General features: G+C 38.5%; 1 protein-coding gene across 3 annotated transcripts in view; it reads right to left on the reverse strand.

Moving 5' to 3' along the window:
* LOC113120124 (growth factor receptor-bound protein 10-like) overlaps positions 1 to 12,410 on the reverse strand; it is a 50,201-nt gene that overhangs the window by 34,970 nt on the left and 2,821 nt on the right. For 2 of the 3 annotated variants that reach the window (XM_026290033.1, XM_026290032.1), the window contains exon 2: positions 4,399 to 4,512. The exons of the other annotated variant lie outside the window; for it this stretch is intronic. In XM_026290033.1, the coding sequence (XP_026145818.1) occupies positions 4,399 to 4,449 (51 nt within the window). In that variant the 5' untranslated portion in view covers positions 4,450 to 4,512. The remainder of the gene's footprint in view (positions 1 to 4,398; positions 4,513 to 12,410) is intronic. 3 annotated transcript variants of the gene reach the window in all.

Consider the following 12,410-nt stretch of genomic DNA (forward strand, 5'->3'; position numbering starts at 1 on the left):
TCATTAGTCTAAAAATAGCTTATATTGAAGGCAGTTTGCCAAAACAACAACTTGTGGAATGTATGACTTTATGATGTAATAGTGTGGGTAAGCACCGCCTCCACAGAGGAAGATCAACGCCTGCTCCTACACTGCTGCCCATTTAGCCCCGCCCACCGACTCGAGCATGTAGTGTTTACAAGAGGCAAATACGGGTCTACGCAGAAACCAAACAAAGATGCTCTGAAGACAACAAAACGATGTGCAGTGGCAAGTAGTAGAGCCCGACCGATATATCGGCCGGCCGATATTATCGGCCGATATGAGCTTATTGCATTTAAATCGGCATCGGCGTTTATAATGGCCGATGGAACATGAGAAACGGAGTCTCATGCTTTACTCATGTTATGAGTGTTGCATAGTTTACCCACCAGAGGGAGCTCTGCAGCTCCAGAGTTGACAACAGCGCCAGAAATTCACTAGCGAAGAAAGCGATAAGCCAAGCCAGCCACGGAGATTTTTTTTCTGTTTTGACGGTGAGTCTGTCGTTCTTCATGTGAAATGATTTAGTTCATACATTGTATATACAATGATGTGGTAGTTCTAGCTAACGGTCCTATCATTATCACTTATAAATATTCTGTAACATCACTTACAGCCACTAATGCATTGCTATATTAGATTAGCCACGAAGCTAATACCATGTTTATCAGTGGAAGAGTGCGAACGTTAATAAGATGTCAAACTATAACGTTATCGTTTAACTTATTCTAAATATATCTGCAGTGTTTCCCACATAATGACCGGGTAACTGTGGCAGGGGGGCAATGACTAGAAGTTATGTACAGCGTGCCTCGAAAAAACAACAGCTGTTATGTTATTGAATGAATTCATTAAAAATAGGTCATTGCACTTACATCAAATCACGATATGGACGAATATCTGTAAGTATTAAGCCGGAATAGTCTTTTTAAATATGAATCCTGCATGTTCTGCGCGTCTCTGTTAATGAATGGCGCAGAAGCGCCTCTTCATTCATTAAACACACGTAAGCGCGCATTAAGCTCGCGGTGAATTCAGCGTCCGCTGTCTCACTAAATAATCACGTGAACACATGAACAACATCCCCAGAACTGCTCTGACAGTCACTTCATGAGCATTTGACCGTTTGATTTAAGTAAAAACAGCGCCACATCACATACACAGAACTGTAAATGTACGCCAACCCGTCAAAATAAAAGTCCAGTTAAAGGCTGTTGTTCAGCAGAATGTACAAAAGCCTATCATAGACCCGATTACTAAAATATTCGATATTTACAGCCTTATGTTATTCTAACGCTAATATAGCTTCCTTTTTAGCAGGCCCCTTAAATGCTTGCTATTAACTTGATTGAAGGTGGTTCTTCTCAAAATTGACAGCGGTGTGTTCATGACACTAACGTTAACCATTCAACTTCGAGTAGGTGGGTCAGAAATGATTAACCAGAGGGGACATGTAAATAAATGTGAGCTGAACAAGCGCTTTTTTTTATTTATTTTTATTTTTTACAGATTGTTTCAAAGCAGCTTTAAAGACATAACAGGAAAATGTTGTAATATTGTTAAATAGAAGTAGGTAATAGGTAATACCTATTGGTTGACAAATAAAAAAAAAATATATTTCTCATTTTTGCCTATGTAGGAGATCCCTGTTTATTATAATTCTAATTCTAATGATGACACGAGTAATGATACATGGTGATATTATTAATACACATGCTTATTCTTTCTCTGTCTCTTTCTGGCCTACAGATACCTGAAAAAGGTGAATGCTGTAGCAGCAAAGTGTGGGACTACTTCTGCAAATACTTTAACTTTAGTATTATAATTTATTTACAGAACACACACAGACTGTTAAAACCAGCTTCAACTGGAAGAAAGTAAAAGTGTTTTTTTGACCATTAAAAAATATATACTTTTGATGTGCAATTGTTTAGTCATTGAGACTATAATCTAAGGCTTTTTTTTTTACATAATCTCTTCTGGAAAATGGTTTATACAGCCCACATACATAGAACAGGCAGATATTTTGCTATTGAATGTTGTGTAAGTGCAGTATATAGGAAATGGGTCTAATATCCAGTTTATTTTCAAAATCAAAATATCGGCTTATAAATCGGCTCTTTTCGAGTTAATATCGGCATCGGCATCGGCCCCCAAAAATCCATATCGGTCGGGCTCTAGCAAGTAGTGGAAAAGATTTGCCTTCCTTCTGATCCCAATGTAAGGAAAGAGTGAATGAAATTTATCTTTAATGAACATCCAGACTGTGTAAGGAAGAACTTGGTCCTTTGTTCTCTTAATTTTACCGCAAATTAATTAACAAACAAGGCACAATTTGATTTGCTATTTTCAAAAATATTGAATCCGCCAGTAATGTAGCAACATACATGTGAGTAACTGTTTTCATTACGTGATCACTATTGCTTTTTCCTCTTCTTACAGATCATTTGATATTTATCGAGTTGTTTATGCCTTTTTGACAAACCACAGCAGCATCCATCTGTGAGGATCATACACTGTCAAACATACACAGCTGTTAGCCAATCATAGCAGTGTGCTGAATCTACATTGCGCCATGCCTATACAAACAGAGTATTCCAATGAGGGGGTTAAAAACAGACAGAAAAAATCTAACTACTTCTAAAGTATGAGGGGTTTTTTTTTACGTAAGAATCTTGATAACATTGTAAGTGGACCTCAGAGAACAGTACAAAATAAAAAAACAAAGGCAGTTCATGACCCCTTTAAAATTCTGGCCAATTACAATAAGCTACTAAATATTATCATGTCATAGCGATAAATGGATAATATAAAATTCTATGATACTGTCTAAATGTATAAACAAACCTTAAAATTTAATGTATTTGTAATTTTAGCATCATTATAAATGTAGACTGGGGAACAAATAAAAGTGAATACGTGTAGGACTAAATCTGGTCAAATGTTACACATTGCTTTTTGTATTGTTGCAAAAACATTAATAAAAAAAGTACATATATTTATTTATAAATACATACTATAAAAAGACATGTATAGCACAGTAATGGAGGCAGAAACATATGATAGATAGGACAGATCAAGAAAGGCTATTAATAATCTTTCATTGCGCAAAAGTATTAAAATATGAAAATGCTCCAATACAGAGTGGTACAAAGCGCTTATGCACATCCCGTGTGCAGAATAATGCTCTTGAAGCAATACGGAGTCACAGCGCATAGTGCTCTGCATAGAAAAGTTTAAAACACAAAGGCAAGAGATACTGATGCATAGTTGATTATATCTGTACGATATAGTATCGGATTGGTGCATCCCTAAATACAAATGTGCTAATAGTGACCCGAGTTCGAATCCCATCTCATGGTCCTTTGCCAAGCCCTCTGCCCTCTATCTCCATCCAATGCTGTCTACTCTATACTATCCTGTCCAAATAAAGGCATAACAAAGTCTATAAAAAAACAATAATAAATTAATAAATTAACATACACATTAATACATATCTGTTGCATAACATTTTACTATTCGTTTGCATTCATTTTTATCATTAACCTTGGCTTAATTTTAATCTAAAAGACATTTCATTTTTTTTATGTTTTATTAATGTTTTTCAAGATTTCATTTAAAATATTTTGGTCATATTATTAATGAATAAATGTAAACATAGACTACGGTCCCTTTAATGCCTCAAAAAGAAAAAGAGCAAAACTACAGTGCAGGCCAGGGTGCCTGAGTTGTGTATGCCTGAAGTGAATATTTGGGCTGCGTTGCCCCCCCTGCTTGGGAAGATCCAGGCCAGGTGCCTGTGGCTCTGAGAAACCCCCTGCAGAGTTATATACGGCCACAGACAGAGGGCGGCCCAAACCCTGCCTTCACCGTATACACTCAAGCTCTGCCACGTTCACAAGCACCAGCCACTTGTACAACCATCCCAGGTGGGGGCAGGGAAGAAGGGGGAGGGTCTGAGAAAGAAAGTGCTGGATAGTTTGTTCAATTTAAACGAAAGGAATCATATTAAAGAGACTGAGAAGACAAGCAGAGTCCAATTTAGAGAGAGGGCTGACTGCATAGCCCGGGTATAAATAGCAACAGCCGCCACTTTGAATGTCAGCTGTGCAGCACCATGGCAATGCCATGGCGACGAAAGACATGCGGACATGCCACAGAACCCTCGGGAACCGCTGTGCTGAAGCGATGAGTCCCTTTGTGCTGGTTCAGGTGGATTTGTGCATGTGAGCGCTCAGGTTTGCATGCAGATTCCGCTCGAGGAGCCATTACAGCACGGTCAGGAAACACTGACACAGTGCCCTGCTGAACTGGAAAACTTTGTAGACTCCATTGCTTCAGAAGGAGCAATACAGATACTTCTATACTAGGCTTTACCTGGTAGTTTGGATGATGGGGGAAGTAGTCTGGGCATCCAGCTAAAGCCATACTCAAGAGTCCCCACAAATGGTGTGAGCTGTCACATGCACCTCCAAACCTCTGTGCAACAGCCTGAGAGAAAAACAGAGAGAGACTTTAATATCGCAAAAATATACCTCAGTGAAAAGCACTACATTTATATAAAAAGTAGTATTTTGTATTTGTGAGTAAATCAGTGTTTTCTAAATTACTAATTTCAACAACAGCAAAGAAATCACTCACAGCTCTTGATTGAAAAGCTTTTTTAACTTTTGTAAAGAATAATCTTTAATTTATACAGTCCAATATGCAATGCTGCCCTCATCAGAACGCTCTGTTGGAATAGGCATGGCGGATTAAACGCCCACTGCTATGATTGGCTAACACTTGTGTCATGTTTGACAGCCTACATGCTTTATAGATGGACGCTGCTGTGATTTAGATTAAAACTGCATAAATACTCCATACATGTCAAAAGATTTGTATTAAGACACAAAGCAATAGTGACCACACTAAAAACAGTTACTCACACGACAATGGTGCGACATTACTGTCAGAACATTTTAGACTAACAAAAAAGTCCTGAAACAAAAAAAGTCCTGAAAGAGTCCTGAAACAAACTGACAGAAAGTTTTATAGCACATTGGCCTCTTTAATGTATTTTGACGTCTCAGTTCATGACCTCTTTAAAGTCTGAAATGGAAATAGCAACATCATTTCTTCCATACTATATATTTACAATTACATTTATGTATTTAGCAGATGCTTTTATCCAAAGCAACTTACAGTGCATTCAGGCTATACATTTTTTACCAGTATGTGGATTTCCTGGGAATTGAACCCACAACCATTTGTGCAAACACAATGCTCTACCACTGAGCCACATGAACACTATGACATGGGTACAGATTGGCTGAATTTGAACTTGTTAAAAAAAATTTTTAAGAATAACAAGCTACATTTTTTTTTTTTTTAATTGGTAGGCGGATTTCCATTTTATGCTGACTTGAAGCGAAAACAATGTTTTTCAACTCATTATGCTCCTGCAATGCAAATTATAGTATACTTTATAGATATACTTTTTATCATTTCGTCACTGCTGGGCAGCTCAGTTAACTGCGGTAGTGGCCTGGATCACAAATTACAAATAATCAGGATTGGTCGAAATAGAACAGAGCAAAATCAAAGGGACACCCTTCTCCATATTATACTTTTTATAAACATTAAACTGGTTCCTACAATCAAAATTGATAATGAATGGATAAAACATCCTTTAAAAATTTGGACCAAAATTACAAAAATGTTTGGAGGTCCAGAATCTATTTCCAGGGCCATGCCTAACAGGTTAACCTGCTCCCCCCATTTTGGAACACATAGCTGAAAATCACCTATCTAACTTAAAATGGTAACAGTTCCTGACAAAAGTGTGCTACACACATCTTTGGAAAGAAGACACTTTAGGCTTTACTATACATAATCCAGAGTTGTTAATGCTTAAAAAGATTAAAAGTTATAGACACTGCCTTTGTACCACACTGAATGTTTTTTTTATTTCATATACAGATACATGAAATCAGTCCTTGAGAAATCCAGAAAGTAATTGGTTGAAATTAAGTTTATTTCAAATTTGAAGATACCATTAAAACTGAGATTCCTGCAGTCATTTTTCTGAGACTATGTCTAGTCGCCCTGAATAAACCTGTTCAAAGAACTGACTCAACAGATCTTTGGTAGCAAGACCCTGCTCAGAAATGTATCTACAGAGATACATAAGTTAAGTGGAGCTCAAGGCAAGAAATGGGGCCTAAACCAACTAAGAGAAAGGGAACGAGGCTGACAGCGCATGGTCCTTACCATACAGGATTTTAGAAAGTGCACAGAATGCTTAGCGTGCACATTTACAACAATGTGGATCTTAGAAAGTGATTAGAAACTCAACTTGTGCACTTACCATAGCATGTATTTAGAAACACAATTGCTTAAGGGGTAACCGAAGCTGTATTGAACCAGCCTAGGAGCCCTACAAGACTGTGGCACGCACACAGAACAGACTCGGAAGCTCAGATCAAGAGGCGCGTGCTCATATAAAATCCCCAAGGGCACTGCTACTCAAAGGAGCTCAAACGAGTGGAGGACTCACTGAGAAAAGTCCACAGATCCTCAATCGGGAGCAGCAGGCTCAAAGACAACCCAAAGAGCAAGTGGCCCAACTAATTGATGTCACTACCATAGAGCTCAAGAGCGGAGGGTTCAACCCCTACCAAAGGAAGAGAGGGAGCATGCCACGAAGCATGTACTCAGAAGAGTACCAGCCCATGAGAAGGACCCACAGGTCCTGAGGTTGCAGTGTTATACTGGGGATCCACCACACACCCTTTACAGCATTTGTTCTGGCTTTTGTTTCACACAGAGCTTGTTCCAGGACCAAACCCAGCAATGTTACTAGGTTCCCAACCCAGGATCGATCCCGGAATCAATCCTGGGGTGTGTTTGAATTCTCACAGTAGGCAATTTTCCAGGACCAACTTTCAGTGTGAAGCCTGTTCATCACTATAATCAGTCAACAGCAGGAGGCCCTGACTTAGCCAAACTTAAAAAGTCAGAAAACAGAACAGGTCAGAGTAGTGCTACAGAAAAAGTCTAGTATTGAATACAAAAAACCTAGCAGTAGGGTAGATGAAATGGACTGTACTGGAGGAAAAGTCAGAAGAGCCGTGTACAGTAGATGGCTCAGGTTTTACTCTGGTCCAGACAAGAGCATTGAGAAAGCCTAGTCTGGATCACCTCCCTCAAATCTTGCCTGTCACCCTTAAACCCATGCCCCTCTTGAGCCCTACCCGCAGGTGGGGGAGGGGCGCAAGTCACGACACTAGTCTTCTGAGCCCACCTTTGATCCTTAGATTGAGATAGGCCAGGGCCCCTTTGTTGCTCGGACCTGGACCTTCGTGAAATGAAAGATTTAAAGGCAGCCAAGCGCATCTTGGCATCCTTAAACTTAAAATCAATTTTTATTTTTCAAATATCGGCATCGGCCAATACGTTTTTCTGTTTGGCTGATGTGTTCACTGAAGATGTGCAATCGTAAAATTGTGATTTAAAATTATGCTGTGCTTTATGCATTTTGCCCACTTTCATATTCATATCATTTTCACTGTGTGCTGTATGTAAAATGTACCTTGACTTTATTTGAAAAAATATGATTCCCATTTATTTTTTAATCCATTTTCAAATTATTTCAAATTTCTTGATTAATTAAAATAAAAAAATATATATATCAGCTTTATATCTGCCATCAACCACACTTTTTCAATATATCGGAATCGGCTGTCAAAAAACACGTATCTTTTATGTTAGATTAAGAAGTTTAAATACATTTGAAAAACTACACTTTTTGCTCAAAAGACCTACCATTTCATATTGTCATGTGACCACGAAAATAGCAGATCAAGATCATATTACCATTGATAATATCGTTACATCCCTATGAAGCACTGACAGGTATGGGCAGTTTGTGACTGTAATACTTTGTCCCCTGTAGTACTTTGACAGCCAGCTTGTTTGGCACAGCATATTTCATGACAGAATCTACTACTTAAAATAGCACTTCACAATTTCAAACTCATCTCGGGAGAGCTGTGAGAAGGGAGCTGTGCTATGGTAGTGCTTAAAAAGTGAGCAGAAACAAAACTGACTAGGAAAGAGCTAGAGAAAGACAAAGAGTTAACTGAAATAGTTTTGATTTCCATTCCAAAACATTTTGATCCAACAAGCTTGGAAGCACCAAAGCACTTTTTGACAGTTTACTTTAGCGCCACATGACACTGCAAACTGAGGAACAGTAAGCCCAAATGTGTGGTGCTCAACGCTGGATTCAAGACTCAACCCTGGAGCTGCTGAACAGCATGAGCACAGCTCCAAAACCTCAAATTAACATCCAGCAATGAAAGACTGTTCAGGCCCGCTACGCATCAATGGCCAAGCTCATTATTCTGACAGAGAAGAAAAGCGACACACATTCATGCACATACACAGAGATTCTTGCTGATGATTGAGACCACACTCTTAGGTTGCCTCTGTTAGGCCAGCAAAGGTGGTTCAATCAGGTGCATTGGTCTTTCCCTGAAAGACTTGATTAACCTTAGGAAAGCCTGTAAAATTAGACTCAGTAGCCAAATAAGTCAGGTTCTTGTGTTCAAAAACAGATTATTAGGCATGATAAAATTGGTGGTAATTGTCAGCCTTCTCTGTTAAAAGTACATGGTATTGTCTAAAACTTCTGGACATGCTAAACACTTCACACTAAACTCGTGTCATAATCTGCAAATGACATTTACTTGGTTGACAACAATGAAGTCATTTTTAACAGCAAATACTGATGAAATCTTTATGGTTGAAGTTTTAAAGCGTACGTGAAGTCCAGATGCATGACAAATCGACTTTCTGTAACTGCCTCATTACTTTTTAAGTTCACCAGGGTTCATTCTCTGCATCATCTGGTGATTCGATGAATAAAAAAGACAGATGCCCTAACTTGATGTTGAAATCCATTGCAAAAAAAAAGAAGATTTTACAAGTTCAAGTGGTTCCAGTTTATTTATCTTCACCTCCCATAGTTTTGAGTGCTGATTGACAGAGGCTCTATTGTTTTCAGTTACGTAATCCAACCTGTTATTGTTAAGATATCAGACACTACATAAAGCTGCCACATACCGATATGGTCCACCAGTGTTTTGGGTAGCACTCCGCACAAGAACCGACAAGAACCGATGCGTGTATAGAGCAAAGCAAAATCAGATTTAATAATGAAAAAAATATACACAAAGCTGTTAAACTCATTGTTTAGAGATGGGTGAAATGCTTGATGTACCAAGGTCTTATCAGGGAGGCAAATTAAGAGGGTGAACAAATCCCAGCACTGCCTATCATGTCTTCCAAGGAATTTCAAGGCCTAGAGTGTCCTGTCCTCATCCTCCCTTTAGTATGTGCACAAACACAGGTCAAATGCCCCTCTTTCCTTAATAATAGTCATACCATTCTTTCTGGAAGGTGAACAAGACAACCACTCTGAAACCTTTTTTTTGTTTTCATCAAGAGTCACCCAGCACCATTGGATATTGTCCTTTGCAAGGTCAGCCAGGTCAAATGGATAAAAAAAACAAAACAACAACAAGATAAAAGGTACCTTAAGCTTCATGTCTACTCCAAATTTGGCTATTCTAAATGCAAACAAGTACTATAATGTTTACTGGGAAATGCCTCATCTAGCTCCTCTTTGCATCGTTTTGTACAGGGTTACAGCTGGGCTAATCAATATGTTGGCGTGAAAAGTGGTACATACATGTAGAATTCAGTGACTTCAATATCCACTCGGATGATAATACCACAGAAAGAAACATGCAAGTCTGTGAAGCTGTACTCGCAGTAATGTATCTGTCTGTTATGTAAGGCCCAATGAGTGATAAATTCGGGATGATACAGATTAGACGATAACCAATATATGACCTATATTTTGTCTAAATAAATAAAAAATCAAACAATGTAAATTGTTCCGAGGTCTTCAGCCCTGCCTTTGCAGAGCAACATTCCTGCACACTTCAATTCCTACACAACACACCTGCTTGTAGTTTTTTAACCAACCATGAACACCTTGATTAGCTGGTTCAGGAGTGTTTGACAGGGGTTAGTGCTGAATGCTGCAGGACCCTTTTTTTCTTATTTTAAATGCTACAGGTAAATTTCATACAATTGTAATGTATAGTATGAATAAAGAAATAAAATATGAATTGAATCTTTGAATGTAACGTGTATGTTCCCTTGGAACTGGAATCATGGAGGAATATCATGTGAAGTCCACTTTGCAGGGCACTTACATTTGAATAAGACAACATTTGAAGGCTGCTGCCTGAACAAGAGATCTCCTCACCAAAGTGAAAGTGTTGGCCGGATGTCACTATTTCGCAAACACGGTGAAGATCTTCACCAAATTTGGGGGATCCCTTTAGCTTGTGGAGCCCTCTCGAACGCCATGCTCTGCGTGTCAGTAGCCAACCGCGATTGCCAGATCGGGGGCTATCGATGAGGGGGTGGTCTCATTCGAAACAGGGCTTCGAAACGTACACTCGACTTGGCGTTCAAAATTGTTCCCTCGAGCTGAAGGGATCCCCTGAATTTGGTGTGAATCCACCGTGCCGTTACGGAGATATGCCCATTCAGCATCTCAGTGGTTTTCCATACACTTAAACTTTAAAGCATTTCATCCAGATCACCAGTACCAAACAATGGAACATGCTCTGCTGGACAAACCACAAAATTACATAATTTACAAGCATTTTATCTGCGTTTTCGAATTTAAAAAAAAATTATTATATCTGTGGCATATCTGCCGATAATGATATATCTGTGACAGGCTCATATCGGCCACTAAAATCAGCAAAAGTATATATCAATCAGGCTTTAGTGTTGATGCACATTACCATGAACAAAACTGATGTTACACTAGCAATATGTAAAATTTGTTCTGTTGAAATACTGAATTCTTTCTTGAATTTCAGGTTTGGGTGTTTTGGCAAAAATAATAATAATAACAACAACAACAATTTTGTTGCATCACAAATTTCTGAAAAACTAAAGTTAAAAACCACTTAAGTTAAAGACATAAGTATTTCTTTAATAACCACATACCCAACTAAAAATTCCAATACAACTTAGTTCAGTCTGACAGGCAGAAATTACCAGAGTCTTCCACTACACCCAAAACTTTGAAGGAATGTTGCTTGAAGACAAGATCCATTTTCTACACATCAAACTATGTTGGTTTTTGGTCCATTTGTTTTATCATTATTAACCAATACTGCATATTTATCATTGGATACTTAATTTTTCCTACATTTAAATTCTTACTAATAGGTTGAATCAGGTCAAAGGTCAACATAAAATAGTTCAAAGGATACAAGTTAGACAAAAAGTTAAGCTTTCGCTGTGAAAGAAAGTTAGAATGTTGGACTAGCAACCATCAGGGCTGACCTGTTCATAATGCTGAGCCGCAGAAGAATACAGTGGACAAAAAGAGGAGTGGTGCATTGTGATGTATTGAATTGCATGGAAGGACGTTAAGCTTTGGAAGCTAGCAGTGGTACGGTGGGGAGATCAAAAGAACTAGTGCCCTGTGACGGACTGACGGTCCATCGGAGGCAGCTGGGTATGTGTGTGTTCCAAGACTCCAAAATCAGGTCAGAATCTATCTAATATGGACCACCCGTGTGACCACACACAAACAAAAGAGCTAGCGAGAAAATGAAAAATCAGACTGGAGACTGAGTCTGAAGCGCAACAAAAACCGACACGTGTTCCCGCTAACTGTCTATGCAAGCCAGCAGAGTTTGATCGGTTATGACAGTTCATATGTAGTTTTAGTGAACTCCTGCTTTAAATAAAACAGCTTTGGATTGACCAAAACCACTTTTGTATAGACTTCAGCAAGTCTGACCAAAACAAACACATGGGGTCTTGGATCAGTCACCAATGGTTAAATTAAGAGCACATGTAACACTAGTCTTTCAGTCAAAATGTTTGCACTTTTGCTTATTCTCTCTTTCTCCCCTAAGACTCCATTTGGCCAACGCTAATAATAGTTCATAAACTTCTTTCACATCATTTCTTTCTCTCTCTCTTACACAGTTTTGAAGCAAGATAACTGCTGTTTCACAGGATTGTAGAGTGCATGCTGATTTGCTTATTTTTAGGATGAATGCTTACATTTGGTGCCTAAGATTGAGGGAGCATAGCCAGATTAAGTAGGAAGGTGGGAGACAATTTGCAACATCAGAGAAATGAGAGGAAAAAGAGAGAAATTAAGAGACATTAGAAGTTCAATGATATCACTTTTTCTTTCAAAATATAGAAATGAAATTAAAACTTTTGGTTGTTTTGTTGTCGCAAACCTCTGTGTGAATTCTTCTTAACGTTACATCAAGCTACATCTCAAACAAACT

This window comes from Carassius auratus, chromosome 19 (assembly GCF_003368295.1).
Source record: "Carassius auratus strain Wakin chromosome 19, ASM336829v1, whole genome shotgun sequence".
In the NCBI taxonomy this organism is placed as follows: Eukaryota; Metazoa; Chordata; class Actinopteri; order Cypriniformes; family Cyprinidae; genus Carassius; species Carassius auratus.